Here is a 14,853-nt window from a genome sequence, read left to right on the forward strand (position 1 = left end):
TGTAATCTGTTTTCTGTGGACTTCAGAGTTTTCATATTCTAATATGGAAATACATCAACAATGTGTCAAACAAAGTTCTTTGGCTCTGTGGAAGTTTCAAAGAACCAGACAAAGCAGACCAAACTTGGCTGAGCTACTTACAGGCATTTGCTGTTAAGAGGCCATGAAATGAAACATGGCTCTGGCGCCTGAGTTTTTCTTTCTTTCCCCATCTTCTCACGCTCTCATATTCACATTTTTATTTTGAATGCTAAATTGCTTGAATTTATGGCTAGTGACTGACACAAACACTAACAAGCTCAAACAAATCCTGTATGATTAAACAAACCTTTGGCTGCTCCATATATCTGACCACTGTTATACAACTTGACTGGTTTATTGTATAAATGAACATTATTTGATGGAGAGGGTTGTAAACTTCCAGTGGTATCCTAGGACATGGTTAAAAACGTTGCTCCACCAACACAAGCAAATAATAATAAAAAAAGAGTTGTAATTTCTTCTTCTTTTTAACAAGTTCCTCATTTGCAGTCTATTTTTAAGGTTTCCTGTGAGAGTAACTTCTTCACTCCACCCTTCTAGATATTTGAGCCCTCATTGTTCACTAACTGTAGTGAGTATGTTCAGCAAAAAGCAGTTTGCTGGCTACTTGTTCATTTGTGCTGTCATAATATGCATAAGTTTTTGGATATTCCAAGAAGTGAGTTTCTTGAGAAGTAAACTGAGGATTATAAAAAAGGATCTGCTGTTCCAGTTAGTCCAGCTGCAGTCGTCAAACACCCTCAAAGATGACATATTGATGCCTGACACATGGGAGGTACGTCAGGTCATTTCTTAGTTTGACTTATTGTGGTTTTGTTTGAATCTCCCAAATTGCATTGGAATTCCATGTTTAGATGTCATACACTTTCTATCATTCTGTTTACTTGATATGCTGAAAACAACCTGATCCGTGGTTACTCACTGAGGTCTTCCAGCGAATCAAACGGGAGCTGGCTGGCTGCACACGTAAGTACCAACACCGCAGCCATATGTTTGCAGTTTGTCTGCTTGTAACTTATGGCTATTTTCACATGGTATACAGTTACGCAGATCATGTACAGGGCAACATTTGTCATCCATTAGAATAACCTCTCATAGCAGCATATTCCTCACAGCCCAGCGCTCGTTCTTGCAGCTTTCAGCGAAAGGTGATGAGAAGCCACAGTTAAGAGGTGAGACTCAGATTCTTGCTTATTTTAGAAATAGTCAATGACATCACCCACACTCTTCAATTTAAAGCTTCCAAAATGGTCTTTAAATTATTCTTTACAGTGTTTAGAAAAATACCTGTTTTAGAAACTTCTAAGGTGTATCTTTATAGAGCTTGGCAAGTATATAATCAAGCTTTCTTTTATTATATTTAACTTTTTTAAATAAAGGAAATGTAACCATCATTCCTTGGATTATAACTGCACAGCAAGGAGCAGCTCTAACTACACTGGACAACAAAATTATAGTACAAGAAGACAGCTCCTTCATGCTGTTTGGTCAGGTACTGTATGAAACAACGGCTATAACATAATACACAGTTTGTGCTGTCTGTAGCCCATATCACTGTGCATTTTACCCTCTCCTTATTACCATGTAGGTGTACTTTGTACTTCTACAATTACCGCCAACAGATAACCCTTTGTTCTGCATACTTTGCCCACTTTCAATGTTCTTCTATGGTCATGAACAGTTAACCCACAGAGCAGTTGTTATTTGATCGGTGGATAATTCTCAGCGCTGCAGTGAAAAATGATGTGATGTGGGATGTCAGTGTGTGTTATAATGGTACATATGGATGGGACACAGCACACATCATCACATCATTTTCGCTACAACAGTGTGTGTTGTGATGGTACATGAGGATGGGACACAAGAGTCCACTTAAAATTGGCTGTATATGGTACGCTTATGTCAATGGTCCACCTTGTATATGTTAAATCCTCTCTCTGGGCCTGATGCCTTCCAGCTTGGTAGTGGTTCCTCTCAGTCTGCTGCAGATGAAGAATTTTTCCAGTTGGTAAATTTGTGTCTGTACCATCTATGCTACTCTAGGTGCCCTGTTAGGGCGACAACATGGTGTTTGGCATCTTTACGGTGGTTTAGAGACTCACTGGTTCTTGACAGAGGCACCTTCTCTGGGTGTGGTGTGTTTTGAGGAAAGTGGTGACGATAAATGGTGTGCAGTCTCTGAGGGTAGTGTGATCAACCAATCATGACCGAAACAAGTACACAAACTTCCCCAAACTACTGGTGGTATTTCTGGCCTTGAAACACTTTGACGTCTTTCGTGGCCACCCTGTGCTTGTCTGTACAGACAAAACAACTATACAAACGGCCAAAGACAAATGTGCTGCCCCAAATTGCACAGGATTGCATGCAAACAAGTTCTTTGGAGCAGCCTGCTTTTCAGCATGCTTTGCACAACTTAATGCCACATGACATAAACTTTGGAACAGATCTCCAGTCCTAGTACAGAGAGCTGAGAATCCACCCACAGTTGGACAGTCAGATTTGGGAGAGCCTTGGTAAATTTGCTGTATATTTCTTTGCCTCCCACGAATGCAAACAATTTCCGGTTTTCCATTTGAATGCCGTTTTTCTCACTCAGATTGACTACTCTGGCCATTGTAAGAGAAAACTTGCCATATCTCCTAATAAGTATACCACACTGGCCAGGGTGGCTGGCAGAAGTATTTCATCTTCTACTAAAGAGACATATTGTCGCCACCCCCCCCCCACCCCCTCAAGGGGTCAAGTCCATGAGAGGCTGAATTTGAGCTGGCTTGCAATTGAAAGCTGTCATGACCATTTGACAATTCAAATGGAGTTTGGAGGGCCAGGGCCTCATCCAAACACACTGTCACAGCATGTGTTGAAGTGGTATACGTCCTGTTCTCACTCTCAGATACGCTGTGCTGTTTACAAAGCCTACTAAATAGAGACAGAGCCTTTTCCACCATCAAAGTGGAAAAAAGTGGTATACTTGGCTGCAATTTAGACATGTCACTTGGTCTTTGACATGGGTCAGTATAATACATGCTTAATCTGTGAATCCTGCTTATATGCAGTTTGTGTGCAACTCAAGGGCTACATTGCTTCCTAACCCTGCATTTGTGCCTAATTTCAGTGATGCATCCTATTTCACAACTGGCTTGGAGCTATCAGCCTTCCACTCTCTCCATTCTCATCAGATGAAGAACATACATTTCCACACATTGTGTCCATATTTTTTGTCCTTATGTCAAATACACAAAAAGCTTTAGGAAAACCAATTAGCTCTTTGTCTCGTGGGCTACCCATGATTGAGGGTCTCCCGTTTCATCTTAGTGGTTATGCCACTGGAAAGTTAATGCCATCACTTTGACTTTGGGTGTATTACGTTTCACCACTTTGGCCTACAACTTAGCCCTACCCCTCCATTTTGCCTAGGGGTAGGAGTGTTGTTGCATTCGAATGATGTCAAAAACTGGGAAATACCAATATCCCTACTTGTAAATTGCATTCATACAGTGGAAAAAGTTATATTTATCACTGGTAAACTCAGGATTCTAGATGATACAAATTTACGAGACGTGATGTATATAACGATCTTGCATTAGAATTGTGTGTTTTCTATAGATAAAGGTCAAATATTATGATCAGATGCGTTATTACTCAAAAAGCGTTTAGTTGTTATTTAATGATAAATCATCTTTTGGGGACACGTTGTGAACAGTGGGTGGATTTTCAGCCAAGCACTCGAACAGTTATATTTACCACCTAACCACCTGGTACATACAGCCTTTCTATGAGCACCCAAATGAAGCATAAGTCGATGTTTGTTTTGAAAGAGGGGTTGGGAGAAGGGTTAGGGTTATATAGCCCTTGAAACTGATTTTTTTATGCAACCAACAGAAGAAACTTACAAAAAAATTTGTATTTTCTCCTTTAAAACATATTATAACCATTGCATTCTCTTATATTTATATAGTTTTAATAGATTATGACCCATTACCGTATAATCATCTCTAGTATACTCTGATATCTCAATAGTTAGCTAGCAGTTTTCTATTCATTCATTCAATGTCTGTAACCCTTATAGCCCAGGGTCCAGAGCCTACCCAGAATCACTGCGCACAAGGCAGGAACACACCCTGGAGGGGTCACTGGACACTATTGAGCCGCCAATTCACCTACCAACATGTGTTTTTGGCCCGTGGGAGGAAACCCACGCAGACACTGGGAGAACACACGAAACACCTCACAGACAGTCACCCGGAGCGGGACTTTAACCCACAACCTCCAGGTTGCAACACTACCTGCTGTGCCTTTGTGCCACCCAGTAGCTTTCCAGTCTCACCTTAAATGGTGAAGTAATTGCATTCTGGTGCCTGATGCTACTGCAACGTTTATGGTAGAACTAGAAGGTTTTAACAAAACGCTTCTGAAATAAATAGCTGAATTCAGTTTCATATCACAGTTAGGGGTGGGTGATAATGTATGACTGCCAAATGCTTCTGAAAGCTTGGTGTCAAAAGCTAAATCGAGCTAAAGCCCTGCAGCGCTCCGATGATATCTTTGCAGATTGGCACTTACAGAGCACTGCTAGTAGCCTAGTAATAAGGCACTGTTCTCTTTGTGTGTTTTGATGACATCAGGCCCTTGAATGGTTGTCCCATTTTGTAGGGGAAGATTTTATCCACTACACCTTGTAACTTCATTTCAAGGGGCAAGATTACACTCAAAAGCAAGGAACATGGGTAAAAATAAGTAAATGGATTCAGCCTTAATGTGCAGTGGGTTTACACCCCCTGAGCAGCCTCAAAGCACATTCCAGCAGGGAAAGGGTTACTTGGTGGGGCCTCTTTAGAGATGTCTCTATATGTGAAATTTGTGCTGCAGTCAACTAAGCTTTGCCACACACATTTGTCAGATTCTGTTGTTTGGATGTCAGAGTCATCCCTGATCAACACAGCCCTCACTGTGGGTTCCACTCAGCTTTAATGGTTATGATAATTCCTCTGATCATCACGCCCCAGGCTTGGTACAGTTCTGATGTTAGGACTATGGTCAGGGCCCCTAGCTTTTGTTAGCATCTTTTGTTCAAACAGCACATGGTCTCAGACCTAGGGGCTTTGAAGTTCAGCCTGGATCTGCAGCTCTGTTCTCTCAATAGTAATTGGAGCCTTGGTGGCTTTTAACACGCCACCTGTTCAGCTGTACATTTCCTTCATTGCTTCCTTATTTGCTTCTGACTTGGAGGGCAGTGGGAACAGGAGGCATCACTATGTGGGACCTTAACCCCTTTGGTGACCCTTGCGTTTCTACATACCATATGACATCCAGGTCAGTCTGGAAAGCATGTAATATGAGATTTGGCAAAAATTAGTTATGTCACTGATAATTGGGAGACCTCTAGTTATATAAATAACCTTACATTTATCTTATCTGGAGAAATGGTGCCACTTGTTGCTCTATGAGAAGATGGCAAGCTGGTAGAGGCAGTGTGATTCATGCAGATGTTTCTTTGACATGTACCACCTACCTAAACATTGTTGCACACCACCCATAGCAACAAACTCTCCTTATGGTAGTGGCCTTTCAGCACGATAATGCACACTGAATAGTAATCTGCCACACTCCAAAAAGTTATCAGGAATGGATTGAGGACATGACAAAGGGTTCATTGTGTTGACATGGCCTCCAAATTTCCCAGAACTTAATCTGATCAAAAATCTGTAGGATGTGCTGGAAACAACTGTAAGATCCATGGAGGCCCCACCATGCATATATACAACTAAGGCAAAGTTTACATACACCTAGGCTAGAGACTGTCAAACTCAATTTTTCACAATTCCACACATTTCATGTGTTAATTAAATTATGTCCTCAATATCCACAAGAAGTCATTTCAGAATAGTAGCTAACTCTACAAGATATTCAACGGATGACAATTCTGGGATTTGGGTTGCCTCAGTTTTCTGTCTGTGAGGAATTTGGTGTGTCAGCCCTGTGTCTGCATGGCTTTCCTCCAAGTCTTCAAGTTTCCCACAGTCCAAAAACACATGCCGGTAAGTGGACTGGTTATTCAAAGGTGTGGTGCCCTATGATGGACTGGGGCCAACATATAGTGCCCCTTGTGACTGGAGACATTTCCAGTGTGAGCCATCCTCCAATGTAGTGTTTTATCAATGCATCGTTTTTGACATGTATTTGTGTTCTCCTTAATGCTGTTGTGGTCTGAGTTTTTGGTTGCTTTGTACATGCTGTTGTTATGTGACTCAGGTGGCCACCGCACTTAAACGTATAAATAAAAGAACTGTAACAAAGCCACCAGTCTTATACGCAGTCAGCCAATTCACACATATTTGTTGCTTTCTTGTAAAGAATACTGCTGATTAGTTATTGAATGTGTGCTTTTAACTACTATTTCCATTTCTTATGGCAGATTTTTTTTATTACTGAAGCAGTAGGCCAGTCACAATAATTATATTACATATTTTATACAATAAACAAATAAAAATGCAATATATTTTGCTGCCCTCTATATTGCCCAGGGTTGGGTTTGTTTACATAAAAATGAATGTTGCAGAGTCAGTATACATGGAGACATAATTTGGTGCTAAAGGTTTTAGCATTTTTGTTTGACTGTAAACACCTAGTGGTTAAGTTTGTGTGAATGGGAATGTTTTTAAAAACGTGTGCAGGCTACTAATATTGGTAGATGGTGTAAAGCACAAGATTGGAAATTGCTGGTGGATGTAGGTAAAAAACTCCAGGTCCCAGAGTGAGACCAGTGGAGATAGATGTTAGGGGAGTCTGTCACATCCCTGCTTGTGCAGTTCTGCAGCACGGGCCAGAAACTAAGGGCAGCTGTGAAGGAGTTATCAGAAACAGCTGAAAGGTCTAGTCAGTGGTTGTGGATAAGGAGAACACAGATTACTTGGGGAAATGCACTGTAGAAGTGCTATTGTAGTTGTTGGTGATGTATGTAAAGTTCACATGGAACTGGTGGCACTGAGCATGCATTAACGGTGCCAGTGGGGCTAGGTACAGCCTTAGGCACCAGGGAGGCCAGTGTGGATTGTTATGGTTGTTGATGCTTAAGGGGTGGTAGGACTGTAAAACTGGCTTGGAAGGGTTGGGTTTGGGACGCCAGACTTCACTGTTGAGACATCCAGAGATGTTGTGGGCTTAATTCAGTGACACAAGGGGTGGTGCCTAGCTGATGACCCCTGTGAAGATCTAGTGATACAGTGGGCTCAGTGATTAACTGTAGTTGTTAAGGATAGCTGGTTGCTGATCGGATCATAAACGGCCACAGCAACTTTAGTGTTGAGGTGTAGGATTCAAGCAACAGAAATGTGTTGTTTGGAAGAGAGTGGGGTGGACCCTATGTGAAGCTGTAATGGATTGGCATAGGATATTTCACATCTTATCCTGTGTATGATTATATTTAATGCTATTATATTAACTTTATATCAGTGGAATAAAAAACATAATTTTCCAACAATAAGAAAGCATCAGCACTCCTAACACATTCATTCATTATCTGTAACCGCTTATCCAGTTCAGGGTCGCGGTGGGTCCAGAGCCTACCTGGAATCATTGGGCGCAAGGCAGGAATACACCCTTGAGGGGGTGCCAGTCCTTCACAGGGCAACACAGACACACTTTTGAGTTTGGACTGTGGGAGGAAACCCACGCGGACAACACACCAACTCCTCACAGACAGTCACCCGGAGCGGGAATCAAACCCACAACCTCCAGGCCCCTGGAGCTGTGTGACTGCGACGCTACCTGCTGCACCACCGTGCCGCCCACTCCTAAGACATGACAAACTAAAATAGATGGCAGTCTTAACATATCGAAAATAAAACTGTATTGGTAAATCAATAACAACTTAGTACCTTTCTTACCATGAACGTGACCATATGGGCAGATATAGCGTTAAATACAAGCTAACTAACAGTGGAATAAATTGGTCAATAAAATGACAATAATATTGTTTATCACAATTATTTCTGGGATTATATATCAATCACAAAAATGGCAATTGTGACAGACCTACTGAGCAGACTGCCATATGTGCCTCAATAATGAATCCTCTATCAAAGTCACACAATCATTTCCTCTAGCACTCAGTGTCAAAAGGTCATTTTATACATGCAACTTGCACAGCAAGTTAGCAAATGCACATGTTTTTCTCCTTACTGGGTTTTACGCATATGTATGTGCACCCTTCCTATATAGTCCAATATTGTGTGGTAAGAAATTTGCAATAATAAAAAGTAATTAATTAATTTTTTCATTTTGTAGGTGCTCTTTCAGAACCCAGGTTCTGTTATGGGTCATAAGATCACAAGGAAAACATCAGGTATAACTGGTAAACAAACAACCATAAGCCTGTTGCAATGTCTACAAGAAATGCCTAAGGATAACCCTGTGAACACATGCTATACTGCTGGTAAGAAAACATGTAAGTTGCTTAAGCAAATGAAATTAAGCTAGCGCTTCCACTTTGAGTCAACTCAGCCCTGCACACGTCAGTGTTAGTCTGTGCAAGATCAACTGTGGAAAAATTGAAGAGCTATTTGTTTTCTGTTCCTAAAACTGAAAGTAGCAATACCAGTGTGCAGCACAGGAGGGCAGTATAACTTATCAAGCTGATATTTTCATAATTTGAAATATTGAAAATTTAAGTACATTTTAAAATCATTCTCATTATATGAAATTCTGCCTTTTGAACACTATTACTAATCATTAGGGCAATATTTATGAAGTCATTGATAGATGCTTTTGAATATAAATATACACTATATGTGCACAAATTTGCAGACTTTATAATTAATGAATTCAACTGCGTTAAGATGCTACCATTGTTGAAATTCAGCTGCATAAAAACACCACTTATATCACCTTCTACAAAAGCATAAAATGATCTGGAGTGCACGATGTCAAGTGTGTGTTACAGAGGTATTCATCCAACACCTGACATCACAAAAATGTATGTTATGGCTTCATGTAATCAAATTGTTGCTGTTACTCTAAAGCCTTGCCAAAATGATAGTGGTTTTTAGTGCAGCAACCAGCAACTCAGTACTAGAAAGACTCTGGTTTTTTTAACCCTTAGTGTGGGAAAAAAAATTAGACTTATTTTAAATGTCCATAAACTTATGTCTATATATTTTATTTATACTGTATACTGTCCTATATTCATTTTAGTAAATATTTTCCTTAAATTGCTCAGTTTTAAACAACATAATATGGTCCCAAAAATCTGTTTGAGTGAGAATACAACTCGAATTTACAGCATTTTCTATAAGAAAATAAAATAGGTCAAATGTTAAAATGTCGTACACTATTTTAATTCAAGAAACTAGGCAGCCTTCAAAAAATAAATAAATAAATAAAGTTTTTTTTTTTTACACTTTTGCCAATTTAAGTAACTGAAAAGAAATAAAGAAAAACACAGGCATTTCTGGAAGCGAAGATGCCTCAATATGTGCCACTAACAATTGTTGTAAAACTTTACACAACATTTTTTTTCTTTGTTTTGTTGAAAAGGCATAGGCTTGATCTTCTTTTTCTTCTTCAAAGGAATAGCAAAACTGAACAATCAAGATGAGCTGGAGCTTGTTGTTCCATTCCGGCCCGAAGCTCAGATTGCTATGGACACTGAATCTACCTTTTTTGGAGTAATACAGCTGTAACTACTGCTGACAACAATGGACAGCATCACAACCCAGCCCAAACAAAGTCAGAAAACCCGAAAGACACAACGATGTTTGGGTCATGATCGATGGATGCACATTACAGCAAAGTTCACTGACTTTCACATTGTTGGACGGCTAAATGTATCAACAGGAAATAATTCTGTCAGGAGCCCCTAATATATGACAGCTGCAAGCTGGAAGTGTGAGATAGCCACTTACAAAAAAAAAAAAGATGTTTCATCGAACTGCCTCTGTATTCATACTGGTAATTTTATCAACTCCTGTACCCATATATGTACACTTTGTAGTTCTAGAATTACAGAATGTACTGCATACATGATTACTGCCTTTTTATCCTATACTTCAATGTTTGGGAACACCACAGAACAGGTACAACTTGGTTGATTTATTTTTCTCAGCACTGAAGGGTCACTGATATAATGGTGGTGTGTTAATGTGTGTGGCACTGGTACGAGTGGCAACAATGATAAAGTAGTGCTGCTGAAGTTAAAAGGAGGAAAACAAACTATGCAGAGTATATATGAAACAAAATATGAATAGTATTTGTAGACCTCTATTGCTACATTCTACTTAAAAGTCTACCATTATGGACACAGACATACAAATATATACATAATCTATATAATCTCCATAGAAAAGTAATAACCTAAGGTGCCCTAGAGCAATACCATGTGTTGAAAAGAGAGTTTTAGCTTGTGGACTAGTAAACAAAAATTGAAGGACTGGCACCCTCTCCAGGGTGTGTACCTGCCTTGCACCCAATGATTCCGGGTGGGCTCCGGACCCACCGCGACCCTGAACTGGATAAGTGGTTACAGACTTTGAATGTATGTATGTCACTGTGTCAAAATGCAAATCTCACATGCTACAAAAGCATATAGATCATAGAAATCTCTATCCAGTGAACTATTTTGTGTTTTATAATGATAAATCTAACATTACACTTTAGGCTATTATGCTTTAAGTTCATGTATAGGGATTCATACCATAAAGTTTGAGCTTTGTTAATTCACTTATACAATAAAGATAAATATGCTTCTTGGCCAAAAATCTTATACCGTTGAAAAGCCTGTTAATTTCCCTTTTAAATGGTGCCACATTTGTAAGGAACATGCATTTGTGGGATGAGCAGTAGAGCTGAGTATGCGTGTTGTGCCCATGAAAAATTTGCTCTCTGCCAATGCCAAGCAAACAGCTTATTCTGCCATTGATTCGTTTGGTCTTTGGTGGACTGGATGATTGACATTTGAAGAAACAAGACAATTTAACAATTTGTTCTTTTATTAACAATTAATTCAAACAGGAACTTAAGTAGCATGTGGAAGAACGATACACAGCCACAACAGCCTGGCACCTCCTCCTCTTGCTGGTCACCAGCCTGGTCACACACTGCTGTTGGATGGCATCCCATTCTTCAACCAGCATTTGTCTCAAGTCAGCCAATGTGGATGTGTTGGTCACTCTGGCATGAACAGCACGCCCAAGCTGATCCCACAAGTGTTCAATGTGGTTGAGGTCAGAACGCTGGCAGGCCATTCCACCCTTTCCACTCCCAAATTCTGGAGGTAGTCTCAGATAAACCTCGCTCTGTGGGGGCGAGTGTTGTCATTTTGGAGGATAGAGTTTGGTCCCAGACTGTGGAGATATGGTGTTGCCACTGGTTGCGCAATTTCATCTCGATATCTCTCTGCATTTAGATTGCCTCCAATGATGACAAGCCTCATTTTTCCAGTGAGGGAGATGCCGCCCCACACCATCACACAAAATGAGCTGTTTGGCATTGGCAAATTTGGAGAGGGATTGGCAAATTTTTCATGGGCGCAACTCACATACTCATCTCTAATGCTCATCACACAAATGCAGGTTCCTTACAAATGTGGCACTGTTTAAAAGGGAATTTACAGGCTTTCCAATGGTATAAGATTTACTGCCTAGAAGCATTGTTACAACAAGGAAATAACCTATCAAACACAAATATCCTTATATTTGTGCTATGTTTATATTTTTCTCTCCATACACCCCCCCAGCCCCCGCCACACATGCACATTTTAACATAAATGACTAATACAGTCTTGTAATGACTGTTCCTCTCTTATGTTACCTTATAATCTGCCCCACAGAGGGTATTCCTGTCTCTTTGTTTATTCCTGTCTCCTTTTTTGCTAGCCTCTTTCCCTCTAATCTATTTTTGAGAGGTTTCCGTTATTGTGAGGGTGATATCAGGAACAAACAGAATGACAAAGCTGTGCATCATGTGGAAGTGGTGTTATTTGCATTTATGTAATACTAGTGATACCAGGAGGGGAGAGTGATAAAGAAGACGGTATAAACTAAAGGACTAAAGGCAAAAAAACATAAATATCTTGTCAGGACTACTGCACAAATGGCTGTGTATTTTATCGGTTTACTTTCTCTGTACACACTGTGTACAACTGCACTTTCCCCAGCAACATCTTACAGACATCAGCAGGTAGGATCAACAGCAAAAATTACATCTGACATTTCTCCACTTATTCTAAGCACTTTCCCCCCCATTCCTACTCCAATCTTAATTATATCTGTCTTCTAGCACAATCTTTTGGAGCTGTCTTGGAGCAACCAAAATCTTTACTCGATTCCTGTGGAATTGGACCAGAGGCTTCAAGTACTTGATCTGTCAAACAATGCAATTGAACAGTTAAATGTGCTCAACCTAAAAGCCCTTGAGAAGCTAGACCTAAGCTACAACCATCTGAGTTTCATAGAGAAAGAAGCTTTCAAGGACCTGATCCATCTGGAATCCATCAATCTTGCAATGAATTTACTGGACAGCAATGTAATCAACAACAGCAATGCCTTCCAAAATCTTTATGGACTGAAACACTTGGATATTTCACTGAATAATCTAGATGACAGTGCTGTGGGACTGTATATCCACAATGCTACTGCTCTTGAACAGCTCAGCCTTACTGGAAACAGTTTAACCAGGCTTACGCCCAGTCTGTTTGCAAATAACCGGAATCTTGTAAATATTGATATGGAAAACAACAACATTCTGGTAGTTGATGAAGGAACGTTTGAATTCTTGGAGAAACTATCAGCACTCAATCTGGCTAGGAATAATCTGATACATGTTTGTGATTTTCAGCTTCATCAAGTCACGTTTCTTAACTTAAGCCGAAATTCAATAGAATTTTTTTTCACCAATCGCAATGAGCAAATGTATCTCCTTGAAATCCTGGATTTAAGCTATAACAACCTTGTATACTTCCCCATTGTTCCTACAAGAAATAGACTGAAGTACCTTCATCTACAGTACAACAAATTAGGTGCCTTAGGACTGGAAATCTCAATTTCAGAAGCTAAGGAATTACACCGAAATATAAACCAGAATATTGAAATTCATAATAAAGACAACAGTACGGACCTCAACCTTCTGACGTTACACTACATTGACCTGAGTGCTAATAACTTAAAAGATTTCTCTCTAACATCTTTAGGCAAACTGTCATTTTTAGAGGTGCTGAATTTAAGTACTAACTGCCTCCAGAATGTTAGCTATGGCATAAAGACAGAAATCAACCAAACAGAAGTCAGTCACTTCTCCTTGCCATCTTTACACTATATAAATCTGCAGAACAATGACATTGAATACTTGCCCAAAATGTTTTTTAATTTCTTTCCAAAATTAAAAACACTTGTCCTTAGTCAAAATCATATCAAGCTTTGTGTAGGAAAGGTTCAATTACCAACAGATTCATGTGTGTCCTTCAGGGAAATACACAGTCTAAGAAATTTGGATCTCGGAGAGAATGGGATCAAAGCTATTGTCTCTAATAATTTTGCAGGTACCCACTTGGTGTCTCTTAATCTATCAGGCAACCAAAACATATTTCTAGGGACAGGGGCTTTGAAATATTTTCAAGGAAGCCTCAAATCACTAAGCATTGCTAACATTAAAGCAAGTACTTTAAATGCCTCCACTCCATGCATGACAAGACCTAGAACACTGAATATCTCTTTTAACAGGTTTGAAGATCTTCCAGAATCTTTTAGATGCTCACCATTGAAAGTCCTTGATCTAAGAAACAATAACTTCACATCTCTGAACTTTTTATTGAAAGACATGCCTCAAGACTTAGAGTTTATGTATATCAGTGATAATCCTTACAACTGCTGTAATACAAAGTGGTTAAGGGTTCTGTATGAGAAACATGTCAGCGTTGTAGACCTGGACAGAGCTAAATGTAAACACAAGTATGGCATTTATAAATCAATTCATTTTTTACAAAACCATACTATACAATGTCAAAGGGAATCCTTTCAAAATGGTTCAAATATTGTATGGATTTTAATACCATGTTTAATTTTCATCCTTGTCGTTGTGGTGCTGGTGAAATTGATATTTGCCAAGGCATCACACATTGTTTAAAAACGAAAACTGGTTAACACATTTGCCATAGAGAATCTGTGTTTTATTCACAGTATTGTATCTATTAATCATGCACAAATCAAAACAAACACATATTAAACACATTATAGATGAATTGCACAAATAATACTCCTTGGTATTCAAGCAAAAGCTAAATTCAGCAAAAATCAATGCTGTATCTTTTTCGGTAATGTACATACACATTGTATTTTAATGCATATGTATTTGTGAAAATGCTTATTTTCTTTTAATGTTTGATTGTGTCACATAAACAATTTTTAAATATACTTTAATGTTTTCATAAAGAAAACACTAAACTCTCATTATTTCATAGAAAAATATACTTATTCATTATCTGTAACCGCTTATCCAGTTCAGGGTTGCGGTGGGTCCAGAGCCCACCTGGAATCATTGGGCGTGAGGCAGGGAATACACCCTGGAGGGGGCGCCAGTCCTTCACAGGGCAACACACACACACTCACACATACGGACACTTTTGAGTCACCAATCCACCTACCAACATGTGTTTTTGGACTGTGGGAGGAAACCGGAGCACCCGGAGGAAACCCACGCGGACACGGGGAGAACACACCAACTCCTCACAGACAGTCACCCGGAGCGGGAATCGAACCCACAACCACCTGCAGAATTAAACAAATTTATGTATGACCAATACAATATATTCACTATCTA

At 39.6% G+C, this 14,853-nt stretch overlaps 2 protein-coding genes across 2 annotated transcripts; both read left to right on the plus strand.

Annotated features, from left to right (window-relative positions):
- The first annotated feature begins 621 nt into the window (after positions 1 to 621).
- Positions 622 to 10,763, plus strand: LOC136673745 (tumor necrosis factor ligand superfamily member 13B-like). Its single transcript, XM_066649437.1, has 6 exons — positions 622 to 817; positions 969 to 1,008; positions 1,158 to 1,214; positions 1,422 to 1,534; positions 8,332 to 8,479; positions 9,613 to 10,763. The coding sequence occupies exons 1-6, from the start codon at positions 800 to 802 to the stop codon at positions 9,723 to 9,725; spliced, it is 489 nt and encodes a 162-aa protein (XP_066505534.1). The 5' UTR covers positions 622 to 799; the 3' UTR covers positions 9,726 to 10,763.
- LOC136673314 (transforming growth factor beta activator LRRC33-like) lies at positions 9,741 to 14,333 on the plus strand. Its single transcript, XM_066648719.1, has 3 exons — positions 9,741 to 9,771; positions 12,086 to 12,219; positions 12,319 to 14,333. The coding sequence occupies exons 1-3, from the start codon at positions 9,741 to 9,743 to the stop codon at positions 14,158 to 14,160; spliced, it is 2,007 nt and encodes a 668-aa protein (XP_066504816.1). The 3' UTR covers positions 14,161 to 14,333.
- Positions 14,334 to 14,853: the final 520 nt, after the last annotated feature.

The sequence above is a fragment of the Hoplias malabaricus genome, chromosome 17 (genome assembly GCF_029633855.1).
Source record: "Hoplias malabaricus isolate fHopMal1 chromosome 17, fHopMal1.hap1, whole genome shotgun sequence".
Classification (NCBI taxonomy): domain Eukaryota; kingdom Metazoa; phylum Chordata; class Actinopteri; order Characiformes; family Erythrinidae; genus Hoplias; species Hoplias malabaricus.

Bases quoted from the DNA above. Each gene is read 5' to 3' on its own strand.
- LOC136673314 (XM_066648719.1), top strand. From the start codon at position 9,741: ATGGACAGCATCACAACCCAGCCCAAACAAA. The intron at 9,772-12,085 runs GTCAGAAAACCC...TATAAACTAAAG, and splicing joins CACAACCCAGCCCAAACAAA to GACTAAAGGCAAAAAAACAT. The intron at 12,220-12,318 runs GTAGGATCAACA...TCTGTCTTCTAG, and splicing joins CATCTTACAGACATCAGCAG to CACAATCTTTTGGAGCTGTC.
- LOC136673745 (XM_066649437.1), top strand. The intron at 1,009-1,157 runs GTAAGTACCAAC...TATTCCTCACAG, and splicing joins GGAGCTGGCTGGCTGCACAC to CCCAGCGCTCGTTCTTGCAG. The intron at 8,480-9,612 runs GTAAGAAAACAT...TCTTCTTCAAAG, and splicing joins GAACACATGCTATACTGCTG to GAATAGCAAAACTGAACAAT.